The sequence below is a fragment of the Notolabrus celidotus genome, chromosome 1 (genome assembly GCF_009762535.1).
Source record: "Notolabrus celidotus isolate fNotCel1 chromosome 1, fNotCel1.pri, whole genome shotgun sequence".
NCBI lineage: Eukaryota > Metazoa > Chordata > Actinopteri > Labriformes > Labridae > Notolabrus > Notolabrus celidotus.
Genome location: NC_048272.1, coordinates 19,872,495 through 19,888,206, shown reverse-complemented (window position 1 = coordinate 19,888,206; position 15,712 = coordinate 19,872,495). Strand labels below are relative to the sequence as shown.

The 15,712-nt window shown below is 41.4% G+C and overlaps 1 protein-coding gene across 1 annotated transcript in view; it reads right to left on the bottom strand.

The window, feature by feature from the left end:
- The window catches only part of arhgef10la (Rho guanine nucleotide exchange factor (GEF) 10-like a), a 218,187-nt gene that overhangs the window by 135,655 nt on the left and 66,820 nt on the right, over nucleotides 1-15,712 (bottom strand). The window contains exons 13-16 of the mRNA XM_034684285.1: nucleotides 14,577-14,669; nucleotides 11,461-11,631; nucleotides 7,279-7,424; nucleotides 4,093-4,265 (exon numbers count right to left, since the gene is read on the bottom strand). Coding sequence (XP_034540176.1) covers nucleotides 4,093-4,265; nucleotides 7,279-7,424; nucleotides 11,461-11,631; nucleotides 14,577-14,669 — 583 coding nt within the window. The remainder of the gene's footprint in view (nucleotides 1-4,092; nucleotides 4,266-7,278; nucleotides 7,425-11,460; nucleotides 11,632-14,576; nucleotides 14,670-15,712) is intronic.

Below are 15,712 nucleotides of genomic sequence, written 5' to 3'. Positions count from 1 at the left end.
AGAGGACAAGGAGAGGGAAGAGGAGAGGGAAGAGGAGAGGGTGGGCTGGGCTGGGGCTGTTCGTTTAAGAGCTCCATTGTAGCTTCTGGGGTTTAATGGGATCTTTGTCAGAGGCAGCTGGTGACATCTGTCATCTGTACAAAGAAATCAATAGGTGTGACATCTGAATATAAAATGCTGAAAGCTGCAAGAACAATGTCTACTGTCCTCTGCAGAAGGATTGCATGGACCCCTGTACAGGTCTGTCGAGTCCTCTGAGGCCTGCTGTTGGCTGCAGCCTGAGAGGTGAATGTGCTGAGTTGTAATCCAGCGTAATCCCGTTGGTGAGGCAGGATATGGTTTTCACACCTAGACATGGATATCCACACCGGCTGCCAGGCACATAGCTAAACGGTGTGAGGAAGGCCGAACCCCAGAGGGCTCCATCCCTGCTTTCTCTGGAGTAAGTCAGCAATCTAGCTCTGAGCTGCTGTGCCAGTAATACTTGCCAGTGGATTTAAAGACAATGCAGCTTCCACACCTGCATCAAAACCCTCCTCTGATCCACAGCCAAAGCCCAGTGCTTCACTTCTGATGAAAAAAAGCCTGCTCTCCTGACAGTGGGTCAAAAGAGACGCAGCGGTAAGAGAGGGGTACAGAGCGTGAGTGAAGGCAGGACAGGGTCTGAGTAAACAACAGGAAAACCCTGCTTCCTAAAGAGAGCGCCAGTCGCCATAGATTTCACTTTGGAGGGCTCAGAAGTGAATTTAGAGACAATTTGAAGCTTTTTGTGGCAGGAGAAGTTCCCATCCTCAATCAATTCATTTGTGATCCTTGATTTGTTGTTGTGAGATTGCTGTGCTAACAAACTGATGCTCTGCAGAGAGAACGAGAAAAAGAGACAGACAGATGAAGAGAGCGGACAAGTTGGGGAAGCTGCTGTGACTAGACAGCACTAGATACAGACGTGTGTGTGTGTGTGTGTGTGTGTGTGTGTGTGTGTGTGTGTGTGTGTGTGTGTGTGTGTGTGTGTGTGTGTGTAATGTTGCAAGAAGTTTGTATTTTAGTTTCCCACTACTGGTTGTGTAAAAGTATTGGTTTAGTGTGGTGTAATGCATTCCACTATTTTCAATTGGCCAGTTAAGTCATGTGACTCTGCTTGATCACATGATCAAGCCTGTCAGGAGAAGCTGAAGCTATCAGCACATGGACAGCAGACAGCTGCAGCAACCTCATTCTTTCCTCCTTTTGATGTGCCTTGGAAAGCTTCGCTTTTAAGTTCATTTGCATTGTCAGTTTATATTGTTACTGAAGTGCTGCTTAATTGTAATATTCGTACGCAAAAACTGTTACTTGTATTTACTTGTTTCTATTTTTGCTCTTTTTGTATACTTTCAGTTTTACAACAATGAATACCTTCACGAAAATGATGACAACAGTAAAGGACATTGAACTTTACTTCAGCCTCTGAATTTTCTCTTTATTCATCTGTAAGCTATCTGTCGATTTGTGTACGGACACACATTGGGGACAGAACAGTGAGTGTGTGTGTGGATAACTGGAGCAGAGTTAAAGGAGCTGTGAGTAAACAATTAACAAAGGTGGAAATAAAGTGATGTCTAAATAAGGAACAAGGCTCTTATTCTGATAAGTGTTTTGGTTTGTGTTGTAACCTGGATAGATTGGCTTTGGTTGTCATATAGGAATATTATTCGAGTCTAGAACCGTAGAGACAGAACCATAGACTGTATGAATAATGGATATAATATCCGTGACGTCAATCATCTGTTTCTGAAGTACTGTTTTAAGGTTAATCGTCGGCGGGAGCCATATTGGAAATGTTGAACTCAACCTAACTTCTGTCGAGCTAGTGGTGGTGTAATGTTCTGGGCTGTCATTGTTAATGATGAACTTGTTGGTTCTTTCTGGTTTCAGGATGGTTTAAAGTTTCCTTCCATGGAGGAAAAGTCAATCAGCTGAAGTGCAGAAGATGCTAGTGTTCATGCATGAGCACAATGCACCGTCACATGCCTCACGTTATTCCCAGGACAGAATGGCATCTCAGGGCTTTAAAGAGGATCGCCTCATGAACTGGCCTGCCTGCTCAACTGATCTCAACCCGACTGAGAACTTGTGGTCAATAATAAAGAAGGTGATTTACAGTGATGGCAAGAAATACAGCCCAAAAGTGCAGCTTTGGGAAGCCTAACAAGGTACAGCTCACAGTTTTAACAGAGAAGTCATCAGAAACCATACTAAACCAGTGACCTCTGACCCTCACTGAAAGAAAAGGAGGTTATATTGGACATTTGAGAAACACTTTAGATTTGAAATGTTTCAAAGACATTAACAGTTTTATTTTGTATACAAATCTAAAGAAAACTGTTGTTTTTGTTGAAGTTTGAATACAGTTGTGATAAATATTATTATTTTCAATCAATAGAACTTTTAAAATGGTTCCTAGTTTTTAATTTTCACAAGTTATATGCTCTTATCACCAACTTGCATAATAATTTGGCACACTCATTTCTGCAGATTCTGCATTTATTTGAATAAGCAGCTGACATACTTTGAAAAGCATAATTTTAAACACACATTTAAAGAAATATATTTACTATCTGACTTCCTTAAAAAATTGAAGACAACTGTCAACATATTTATTTTCAATATTCACAAAAAATGCAACTTGCATAGTAATTTGGATCACAGTGTAGTAGTTATCTGACTGTTGTCTGAGTGTTTTCTTACCTTAAGATTAATTGGCTAGTTGGAGTTTAAGTTTAAGAGTTGCCGGGTGAATCAGAAACAACCTACAAGATCTTAAACAATGTTTTCTTTGATGTCTTTTCAACATACAAAGATCTACACCTCTCCCTTTCAGCCTCCACTAAGGGAACAACATCATTCTGTGTGAAGATATTCATGTATTATATCAGTTATTTGTAACTGCGTGTTGAGGGGAAGAGAAAAAAGAGGGACAGCACAGCAGAGAAAAGAGCAGACACAAAAGGTAGGAGTAAGAAAGACGGCCCGCGTTTTCCCCTAAAGGCCAGCTTTCTTCAATAAAGAGGAATGCCAGGGTCTGCAGAAGATGAATAATGACTCCTCTTTGAGCCATGCTGAAGGAGTGCAGGATTCAGACTAGACACCCCACTGAATGACATCACAGGGGATGAAACTATAAATAGATGGGACAGTCTGTCTGAAAGGAAATTTGGAGAACAGCCCTGCAGATGTTCTGGGAGGTTCTCTGGATAGACATGATTAAGGTGACTGCAGTGTGTCGGAAAAGGTGAAAAAAGGAGGAGAGAATGTCGGAGTCGGAATCTGGAGAAGGAGAAAAAGCTGCATTGAGATCTGACCTTAAATGATCCCAGAACCTTGCAGCAAAAGTTGTGAGTATACACTACCTGAACAAACGGAAAACTGAATCCATCGAGACTCTAAACCCAGAGTCAGAGGCGTAGCTGCATGCTTAGGATGACATGGGTATCTCTGAAGGAGGCACCATTAACATTTAAGTCATGGAGCTGCAACTTTCAAAAAGCCTGTACCATTACATCCTGATAAGGCTTTGTACCCCCCCTTTTCCCATGGTGCATTTATCAGGGATCTCGTCAAGCTATGTGTACACCAGAGTTTAGTGAGGGGTGCTGGGAGAACTAGTGTTTCAACCAGCGATTCCTATCTACATGCTACTGGCTCTCTAATTGGGTCTAGAAAGGGAAGGAATAATCTCTGCAGATTGATGACTCCTCTCGGGATGTGTTTGTGGTCTATCAGAGAGTGAAATGAGACTGTGGGGATTCTGTGGCAAGAATGGGGGGGAGTGGGCTCTCCGCCGCCACATCTCTCTCAAAGATAAAACACCCAAGGCAGATGGGAACAAGTGACCGTCATCACTATCCTCCTCGCAAACACATCCTCAATCAGAGTGACAAGCAGCATGGCGGATGCATCGCCTGGCCCTCCACGGGACACTTGAGAACAGAAACAGATTAGCCGTGCTGAGTCAGAGTGAGGGGCTGAGACGAGGAGTCGGTCCAAGTGATGAGTTTAAACGGGATGACATACGGGGGGAAGGAATGAGACAGGACTGCTGGGATGCATTACCTGGGATGCATGAGCTGCTGGGCCGCCTGGCTCCGCTCTGTGGGAAGAAGGTGTCTTTGCTTTGAGATGGCTCCTGCCCCACCTCCACTACCTGCACCTGCTGCAGGGGGGCACTCCACTTCATGGTGTACTTGGGCCCAATAGGGACCAGACTGCTGATATCTGGAGGGCCCCTGGTGGAGATAAGACAGATGAAATATCAGAAAAGACCTATTCAAACTGCAAACTGTAAAAAACCTCAAACATGCTTTTGAAGTCCCTGTAGGTCAAAGTTTACTACCAACTATGAACACCTCTATGTGTCTATACAATATATGTTCTTAAGTGCAAATAGTAGGCATCCAAGAGGTGTTAATATTTAGTTTCAATCCAACACTGTGATATAAATTGTTATTTTAGCTCCTCTAATATCTGACTTCCGACAGGTCTGTGTCTGGTCCGTCTCCGATCTGCTGCAGCATTTTCAGAAGCAATTTCTGAAAAATATAAGTGCTTTAGGTGATACGCTGTTCAGCCCCTTGGCGTAATGGGTCTTTTTCTGTGTAAAGGGACTTACCGACATGAGCATGTCGCTCATTTGTCTGTTTTTGCCCGAGAGTAACATCAAATTGCGCAAACTTTGAAGTCTCTACAGTATTTGATAAACAAAGATAATGATTGGTAGGAGCAGGGTGTTGCAGAGATGCAAATGTTCTGTGTGACACAGTGAAGTAGTTTTTCATTGAAATGTAGAACTCAATATTAATTGATTCCTACTGATCACATGATGCACACAAGGGGAGTACGACAACTTATTTTTTACACTTACTGAAGAAAATGCCCCCCCCCCCAAAAAAAACAGTATAAAAACTGAATAAAACCAAAGTAAACGCCAATGAAACTCTTGTTTCAAACTGTTTGTCCCCACCTACTGCAATCCAAAGACGCAGAGGATAATCTACACGTTATTTATTAGATTAACATGGTTCTACTCATCATTTTAGTAGCTGCACTGTTGCAAAACCCCCAATGAGACACAGAGGGATTATTAAATCATCATACAATTACTTTCTGGTTGGTGGAAAGTTTGGACGGCAGCCTGTCATTGGTCAGTAGACTGAGGGAGTGCCTGAGTGGGCAGCTAATAGTTTACGACATGGATAAATGCTCCCTCAAAGTTATTAAGTAGTGGATTTATTATTATGGATTTACTGTATGGAGTCTGAGTTTGGATTATGAAGCTTGTGAAAGAGAAATAATCACACTAGAGCTCCGGTTAGAGTCTGCTTCATCATACAGTCTTTCAGATATTGAAGACACAATATAAAATACTCTCTGATATTTTGACATTGCAGACGAATTGGAATCAGTATTTTATATATCAAATAAGTTTAGAGATGTAAATTGGGTGCCTGTAGGTGAAACAGGATGATTCCTCAATTTTGCAAGGTTGCAAAAATGCTTGGTGTTTTTGTAGTGGGGTTGCATGAAGTACTTGTCAATAGTACGTTTATTATCTACAGGGGGTGCTGGTCAGCTCAGCCCCTTTGTTACGAAACCGGCAGGGGAACTGAAACAGAAGCAAGGATATCATGGACCGATCAGTGTCCTGCAGGCGGAGGAACACACATGAGTCAAATCCATAAACAGTGCAAAAACAAACTGGCTTTCTGACGGCAAAGTAAAGCACTGAAAATTGTCAAATAGTTCTTACCACTATCCTGACTTAATGTTTACATTGGGCTTTCTTAAAAATAGCTAAATAATGTGGTGGAGTTTACTCCATCTGCAGCAGTTGTTGGTCTTGCTTCTGTGCTGGCTCTCTAGACGGTTTCTCAACAAAGGGTCTGAGCTGACCAGGATCTCCTGTGGGTAAAGCAGGATGCTGAACTCTCTCCCTGTTCTCCCCCTCGGAGCCAATTGAAGCCCTAGTTTAGCGTTGAATTCACGGCTTTCAGGGCAATAATGCCACTCCATCTTTTTAGGAATGCATCATACATATTATCATTTGCTGAGCCAAGGACATGTCAAAATCAAAATGAGATCTGCCGCGCCCCCAGTCTTGGAAAATGGTTTTACAGCAAATTTAGCCGTCTTTAAAAGAAGGTGTTCAAATTGTTGTGAAGGTTTTATTTTCATTCAGATTTTAACGAACACTCAGGGACACTCTTACGTTTGATATTATGCATGCTTTTTTACTATTTTAAGCCACATTTCCAGGAGTTTTACTTATTAAAAATTAAACATGTAAGAAAAGAAAAACATCTGATCAGAGAGCTTACTGTTTATGCGGTTGACTTGGAGAAATATATGAAAAGGGCCAGAATGCAGGGATGTAGAGAAGCGAGAAAACAACCTGAGAAAAATTCCCTCCCAATCCGCATCCTGCCAACAGCACTACATGCAGCTCCTCATCGGAGGAGATTCTCTTTGAAATGTCATGAAGAAGACTCGGGAGAGGGAATTAGAATCTGTATGATCACCCATGTTCCTCGCCAAAATTGTACCCCTGGCTGTGAGGAGGAGTTCATTTGCTATTCATGTATTCCTGTAATCACACCGACAATCAACAATGTGATCGGTTTGTCGAGATCCTGCGGGGCAGACAAAGTCAACTCTGGGACACTTCAGTTGAATGAGACATGGAGTGATAATTACTTTGGAGGCTGAAGAAGAAGAAGAAGAAGAGGAGCTTTCAGCGACATTTTTTGACAGGAGCTTTTGCAAAATATACAAAATCCCTTTTTCAGTGTACTCCGAGAGAGAGAGAGAGAGAGAGAGAGAGAGAGAGAGAGAGAGAGAGAGAGAGAGAGAGAGAGAGAGAGAGATGTGATCAATGGCGCTGTCACATAAGATAAATTGGAGAGAAACCAAAAAATGTTTTATGTCAGTTATCTGGGCCTCCTGTAGCTGTAGTTAGGCATTCTACCATTTGTTTAATGCTGATAAAGCTCCTGCAACCCAAGATAGTGCTCAAATCCCCAGCAGCTATTTCTCTTTGCTATGCATTTTGCCAAAATATCCTTGCAAAACCGAGGGCACCCCATTAGAGCCCTGTGCCACCTATTAGCAATTTCTCCTCACTGTGCAGTTTCAACACTCTCCTTTCAAACTTTACACACAAGTACATGCTAGAACTACAAATTATGAACGCATTAGCAAAGTATATTTTGGTAGCAAGGACATTTAGCGTCAACAGGGACTTACTTGACATTTATGTTGGCACAGATCAGCACATCATCAAAGAGGAAGACCTTTCTATCCTTCGACTTTAGGACTTGTCCCCGCTCGCCGTACACGGTCTCGGTGAGCGTCTCGCACAGGACCAACGACCCCTGCTCCGAGTTGAGTTGCTAAAAGGGACACAGAAGTCAGATCAGAGGCACAGAGGAGACAGCTCCACAAAGAGGGATGGTTCCTCCAGGGTTTCAACGCCTGGAGGACACAGAAGTCAGGCTTGGAGGAACAGATGTCTCATTGGGGATTAGCAACACATTCAAGCTGCTGAAGGTCAACACACAAGGCACACATGCAGCGGGGTGATGTGGAAAAATATGAGCACAATAGCAATTTATATGTGGGTTAAACTGGATGTCTTAATCAGAATATAAAAAACTATACTGCAGCTAGTTTCATGAGTATCCTCTTAATGAAAGAAGCCACAAGGAATTCATTATTCATACTTGGGAATACAGTTTATGTACGCACATAAAGGTTGAATATCACATATTGTTAAGGTTGGATTAAGGTTGGAGTTTATGTTGAGATGAGACTCTTCAGAGGACACTCAAGGAGGCTGGGTACCGAGCTGCATCTGACATTATCTCGACTCTCTTTGGAAGGTCAGCTTGTTTTTTGAAATTAAGATTCCTCCAGTGAGTAAAGCAGTCACAGGTTAAAGATCAGTTGGTGTGGTGAGGGGTCTGCCAGCTGAGCGGCCACCTGCACAGGCTGCCACTGACGTCAAGTTACATTTTGTGTCGACAATTTTGTCATCTCTCTATTCTTGCACGTAAACCGTTTACTTAATCATTTACTCATCTCGAATAATGTCTGCTCCTTAATATCATTTGCACTATTATCTATTTACATTGTCCATTTTTAAACTGTTACTGCACTACCTGCACTGTGTACATAGGGTGTTTTTTTTTTATAACTGTTTTTTATTATATTTTATTGTATTTTATATTTAAATTTTTGATATTTGAAAGCTGGAAGAGAGAAACAGCATCTCGTTTTTCCTGTATGCCTCATATATATTGTGAAAATTGACAATAAAAACCTTTGAATCTTGAATCTTCTGGATATGGACTCAGATTTAGCCTAATGGTTCAGGATTCAAGATTCAAGATTCTTTATTGTCGTTTTACAAAACATACAACGAAATGAAGGTGCGCTAAGACTGGTCTCAATCATAAAAATATAAATAGATGGTAAACAGATACAGATACACATTCACACACATAACCACAAAATGCTATCATTAAACCATACATGCATTGCCAACGTCTGCGGTAAAAAAAAATATACACGAAGAGAGTCCATATTGCACATGGATATATCACATAGTTATTGCACATTGTTGCTGTATTACATTTAGGTGGTGTTTTGGGTGTGGTGACGGCTTTTGAGTAGAAACTGTTCATAAATCGTGGTGAGTGATTTGATGGTTTAATCCTATGCCTATATAGCAGGCAGCTGGGATTGGATTCCAGCCCCTTTCCTGCATGTCATTCCCCCCTGATCTCTACCAGTTTCAAGCTCTATCCACTGTCCTCTTCTCTCTACTAAAGGTGTAAAAGCCCCAAAATATAACTTTAAAAATGTATTTAAAAAAATAAAATAAATCCAAATAATAATAATAATAATAATAATAATAATAATAATAATAATAATAATAATAATAATAATAATAATAATAATAATAATCATCAAGGTTCTCTTTCAACTTTTTGTTCCTTGCAAAAACAGCTGAGTTCTTAGTAAAGACACATATGTCATTTTTTAAGCAAATTTTATGGCTTCAAGAAGGAAAGCTGTTACAAAATGTTTGTTTCACTGTATGAACATTTTAAACTTGTCTGAAATAATTATTTGTTCTTTTGCTTCAGTAGGAGGCGGCAAAAAAAATACTGGGAAATATTAGACTGACACAATTAAGACTCTTAAATACTTATTTGATTGTGTCTGAGCGTCTCTGTCTGCACTGAATGATCTGCCCTTGTTCATTATGTTGTTGGTTGTTTTTGGTAACACACTTCTCCTCACTTGTTCTTTGCTTTTATAAAACAGTATGAAAATAAGGGTACAATTAACACGAGTCCTCATCTTCAGAACATAATGGCAGCTCTTCGTCACCTGTGCTTTTGTGTTCTCTCCTCCCATTCCTTATTTTTGTCTGTCACTGAAGACATTCACTTTCTTTTACCAGCAGCACAGACAATGCTTTGTTTGGAACTTGGGAAATGATTTGCATCTCACGAGGCGCTGGTGGCCTATAGCAGTCTAAGCTCGCCCCATATACAGAGGCTATAGTCCTTGTAGGAGAGGTCCTTGTAGGAGACCATTTACTGCATGTCTTCCCCTGCTCTCTACTCCCTACATTTCCTGTCTCTCTTCAGCTGTAAAGGCAGGAATGCCAAAAAGTATAACTAGTTAGCTCTTTCTGTGGTGTGATAGACTATAAAACCTAACCATCCCGAGCAAACAAGACCAATTACCTCACACTTAACACACGCACAAGCATGTTTATTCAGATTTAGTATTTTGTCTTTAGCAACATCCTAAAAATGAATACTTTAAACATGTTTCAGAGCTCTACATATTTTCCTCTTTGTCTGCATCGTACCACTTCGACAGAGTCCGAAGCGGCTCTGCGTCTGAGCATCAGGACACAGAAACCCCCTATCAAAACAACAAAGGCAGCTAAACATAGAGATAAATGCAAATACAGCTTTCTGTATGCACACCTTTACGGGCACATGCACCCACACAAACAAACCCAGCTGAAGACTACATTAACAGATGCAATTTATGCTACCACACTGTGTTGACTCATGCTGTGCCTTCCAGTCATCCATATGTTTGGCAAAGGAAAATAGCGACAGAAAGCTTTTTTTATTACTGTCGTCAAACGTCTTTTATGACTGTTTAAATCAAAACTTTTACTTTTATGGACGCAGCAGCCGTACATGCCTGCTTCAGAGCAATTTAAAGTTTAACACATGCAGGAGGTAAGATACAACTCAGGAGTCCAAATCCTGATACTTTGGTGTTTTTGTTTATCTGGTAAAGCTGAATCCCTCTGCTGAATCCACGTCTCAGTCTGCAGTGCTCTAACTCATCTGACCATATTTCACTGACTTGGATCTGCAGGCAATCTGAGGCTGCTCTCAGCTGCGGCTTAGATATCACACAAAATGAGTCATTAGTCCGAGTGGAAGTACTGTTTGATAGCCACAAAACCTCACAGCTCCCTGTAGAAGTGAGCTTCTAGAAGGATACACCCTTGAAGTCTTCAAGCATCGGCAGGCACAGAGGGCACAGCACCGTGGGTGTGTTCGTGTGTGTGTATGTGTGCAGAGCCCATTCTCGCTCACATTGTTATCTGTCCTATTCCGGCGACTTGGATACTCGGAGACAAAAAATGAATATTTCATTGGATGGTTATGGGGGCAATAGAGGAGACCGTTTCCTATTGGAATTCTGCAGTGTCACCGCAGCAAATGGAATTCTGTGTGGAGTGGACCAGATTGGCCGAATCAGCTCATCTCAGAGTCCTGGAAAGCAAGGGCTGATAGAGAGAAATAAAAAGAAAAGAAGGGAGGGAGGAGAGAGAGGAGGGAGAGGAAGAGGCAGTCGCACTGGAGAAAGAGAAGAGGAGTTTATAAGTGGAGTGAGAGAGTGAGCAAGAGAGTGCAAGAGGGGAACAGACGGGAGGTAAAGTGGAGAGAGAGGAAGAGCGACGGGGTGAAAGAGATAGCTCTCTTACAGTTTCCAATTAAATGTCTCATTTACCCCCTAATTCTTCTTATTCAGAGCAGCATTTGTTCAGATCTGCAGCGGCAGGACTGTAATTTCAGTGTGGTAATGGAGAAGCAACGCCTCTGCCATTGCATTTGGTGCTGTTTAGGGATGATAATGGGCATCGTTTGTGGGAGATTCCTACAAATAAAAATGCCTCCCTAGATTAATGTGCAGGAAAGTGATATAAGCGATGGGTATATACTAGTTCATTTAAAGGTGTTTGGCTCGCAGTGATAACACTGCAGAGGAGTTAAAGGGTTCAGAGGCTGGCTAACAGCTGATTTGATTGCAGTGTGTGTGTGTGTGTGTGTGTGTGTGTGTGTGTGTGTGTGTGTGCGAGGGAGTGCACGTGTGTCCAGTCACCTTACTAAGCAGGCGATCACTGACGCTGCGGGCTAGTTGCTGAGTCTCTGCAATCTGGTCAGCCACTCGTTTCTGTTCATTCAGCTTCTCGGCCAGCATCTCCAGCTCTGTCAGAGCGAGCTGCAGGGGCAGACGGTCCACGTGGCCCTTCGGTGTGTTCTTAAGCATGTCCTAGAAAAGGTCACAAAGAAAAGTTTTCTGTGAGGGCACTGAAAGTTTGATTTTGATGTTTTTAGTGGGAGCTTTTTTTTAAGCCGGACTGGGCTGTTCTTTCATAAGCCCTCCAGCATCAAAACAAACTTAAATAGATACAGCCAATAAAAAAAATGTACAAGTAGCCTCAAACCCACAATTTGGCTCAGACATTATGCAGCTCACAAATAACAATAAAATCATTGATTTAAGTCCTTCATACTGCGGGAAACTCATTTTAATCATAATGAAAAATAGAGCCGTTTACTATATGACCATCATCTCACATACATTTATGATTTCAGGACGCCATACTGCCCCATTTAAACTGTAGAAACACGTCCCACCACCAGATAACAGCCCCCCCATAAGTGATGTTTACATTTGAAAGTAGTTGTTATAATTGTGTCTTGTTGTATCCTGCTTCTGTTTTAAGAAGTAACATCCCAAATCCAGTATAGCAGAAAGAAGAGGAGACACACTGAGCACCTCATGAATCCTTCCATTCTGTGAAAGGTAATCTGAAAATGACGTCACCTTACATCTGACAAAAGTGGGATCATGTTATATTCAGGGTTTAGTAATTCGTTGTCTATATTGGTCACCACAGACGACGCCACTTATCAGTAAAGTGAGTGAACCCCTCATGACTGAGGCCAGCTGTGACTCTCGCTTTAATGCCAGGGGGACGGAGAGACGTGGGGAACAAGTTGCTGAAAAGTAGGACGAGTCAACCAAAAACTGAGGTGGCGTTATGATGCCTGTCTTAGGATAAGCTTATCTTTGCAGCAGAGGCTTTAAACGACTGTCGACAGCCAAGAATCATGGCTTCATGGAGAGTTATGTCTGAAGATGGCGAGCCCATATAAGTTGGGATGCAGGTATGGGACTGGAAAATGAACAAAGGGTATGCCCATAGCAGAGCTGTCATCCATCCAATAGACAGCTGGGGCACTGGTTTGGTTTAGTGGTTAAATTGTGTGCCCCATGTACGGAGCTGTTTTAAAGCCGATCGTCGGCGGGTGCCATAGTTGAAATGCTGAACTCAACCTAACTTCGTCCGAGCTAGTGTGAAGTAAAGAGGAGTGCCTTTAGCCTTTTCGCTAAAAGCTACATGGTGCCCGCCTATCAATCAAGTCAGCCATGCCCTTAATTTGGCAAAACTCGTAAGTTTAATATCTTCGAAAATTCTAAGTTATAAAAAAATCCCCCATTGTACAGTGTGTGCAGATAGAGAAATTAGCTACTCAGCTATTTCTTGAACCAGGCTGTAAACATGTTTATCGTCTTCTTTTAATGGGTGTGTATGTGGTTTACTGTGTTTCTACAGTCAGCCTCAAGTGAATGCTCGATGAACTGCAGTTTTTATCACTTCCGCATTGGCTTCATATTTTGAGATGGAGGTTGCTGCTTGGTACAGAGGCCTTAGTCCTCAAAGCTCGGGGCTCTGGTTTGATTCTAGCCCACGTCCCTTTGATGCATCTTATTCCCTACTCTCTTCCAAGTTTCCCACTTTATCCTTTGTCTTATCTCTTATAAATAAAATATCTGTGGCATAAAAGCACAAAATGAAATTAAAAAAACACAATATGTTTAAGAGGAATTATTAAAGCAAAATAAATATAAAAAAATTATATATTTGACTTTTTTATTACAGAAATCTTGCATTAAAGGGTAATGGAGCTTTAATGGAGCTACTCATTGCAGATCCCCTCGTTCAGGTGGTTAATTCCACCTCTGACAAGTAATAATTATAATAATAATACTTTTATTTGTAAAGCACTTTTGAAAAAACAAGTTACAAGGTTCTTCATGCGGGCAGCAAAATAAAACAGGCAGTTCATAAAATCACATGAGTCAAGATAAAGAAATAAAACATATTTTAAAAGACATAAAATCCCCCTAAAATAACTAAAGGAATAAAATTCAGCTTGCAGATTTCATATATTTAACATATAAATACTAATTCATTTTTTGTCAATCAGAAATATTGAGTGTCACCTAAAAGTAATTATACTAAACTGTCACTTCAGTTTAAGGACATAAATAATAAACAAACACTAATTTTATGATTTAATGCTTTCCGGTGTGTCCTGTAATTTACCTGATGATAAAATGACATGATGTATTTTTCTTTAACTTCAAAAGTTCAGATGGAGGTCAGCACTCTCATCCGTGTGAGACTTACAAAAGATTTAAGTTAGTGTGTAAGCCCCACAGAACTCAGCGGGTATGTGAACTTTGTAAAGCTCATTTTATTGCAATGTCTGCCGTTTTGCAAGCAGCGCTGGCTAAAACAAACACATTGGAGGATCAAAGTGTGCCTAACAGTAGACCTTGTGTCTTGCATGTCAGTATCTGCCCCGCATCCATGACTCACTGGAGTGCTGCTGTTGTCTTTTTATGCATCTCAGACGTGCCTCTGCGCCCTGAGCTCTAGTTCCCTGTGATGTATGATTTAATACACACCCTTCCTCTTTGGAGAACCAGGTTTAGGATGGGAGAAAATGCCTGATTCACATTCATAACTTATCTTTTTAAATTCATGGATAATCAATGCCTACTGAGGGATGAAATGAGCTGCAGCAGATCCAGCAAGTCAAGCTCAAATCCAAATCTTTGCTTGGAAAAGAGAGAGGAATGTAAATCCAGCAATATGAAAAACTGATGTGGCTAGCTACTTTTCAAGCCTCAAGCTAAAGCCAGGGTAAAAGTATATGAGGCACAACTTCTGGTAGTTTGGATGAGTTTAAATCCATAATCGATTCTGTGGCCTTGCAACTTTGCATCTTTATTAGCGTTTGTGCTGCTGAATGTTTAATTTGACTCCCGGAGACGATTCAGCTGGTGGGACTTCAGTCAAATTCACTCACAGATAAAACATATGAAATGAAAAGAGTAAGACACAATGAAACACTTCATACCTGCAGGAGTAAGATGAACTGAGGGAAGCGTTGAATCGGCTTAACCATGAGGCCGTACAGGGTGATCCGGTCAGGACTGGAGGCCTGCTTCTTCTGAAAACATAAAAAGAGGGGAGGAAATTAAAACAGAACAGAGTTGGAGAGATTTTCTGGCACAGGAAGGCCATAACGAGGATGCTGTGATTCCTACTTTAAGCTGAGCTTGTCAGAATCCTCTATAGAGTGTCTGTAGGCGTGTGAGTGGGTGAATAAGGTATGAGAGAATCAGGGTCTGTTAGTCGTATAAAAGAATGAAAGGAGAGATTCACTTCAGCCTGTTGAGTCTAATGTGGAGCCGTGGGTGGAGGTCAGGAGAAGATATCGTACGGGTGTCGTGTCAAGTCTGAACGGCAATGACACCATCAGTGCAAAAAGGCAAATCACTGGGCACATTTATTAGACGTATTGTGGAAAGGTGCCATGAGATCAACTCTGAGACAGATGTGAAAAAAAAAGAGATTATCGCTGCAACTTCAGAGCTCTGAAATCATCTGGTTTACAAAGCAGAGGCATAAACATCATCTGCTTTCTTTATACTTTAAAGGTGACATATGCTCTTTTTTCATCAAAATATATTGGTCTAAGAGGTCCCCAAAACATGTCTTTAAAGTTTATTGCTCAAAAAAACACTTTGAAATCAGATTTTGGTATGCCTGTAAACCCCTCTTTTTCAGCCCTGCTAAGAACAGGCTGTTTTCTGTGTCTGTGCCTTTATATGAGAATGAGCTCTCTGATCATGCCCCCTCAGGAAGTGGATGTGGCCTCGTCTCTCCAGCACGTTCATCTAATGTTTACATGTTGGCTGAATATACACAGCTGCTCACAGACCCGCGTTACTTCAACCCTCTGAATTTGATCCAGAATCTGATCCTGATGGAGAGGCGCCTGCAGCAGGACCATTCTGAACGATTGGTCACGGATTTTGTGTTTCTTGTAGTTTTATTTGTCAGTATGTAGATGTGTGTCTTGGTACACAGCTACGAACATGTAGCTATGTGGCTATGCTAACTAGCGCTAGCACTTGTCCATGAATAATAAAAATCATCCACTAGATCTTCAAATCTGCAGAAGTGGGGAGTAAAACCGACCTTTGTGTT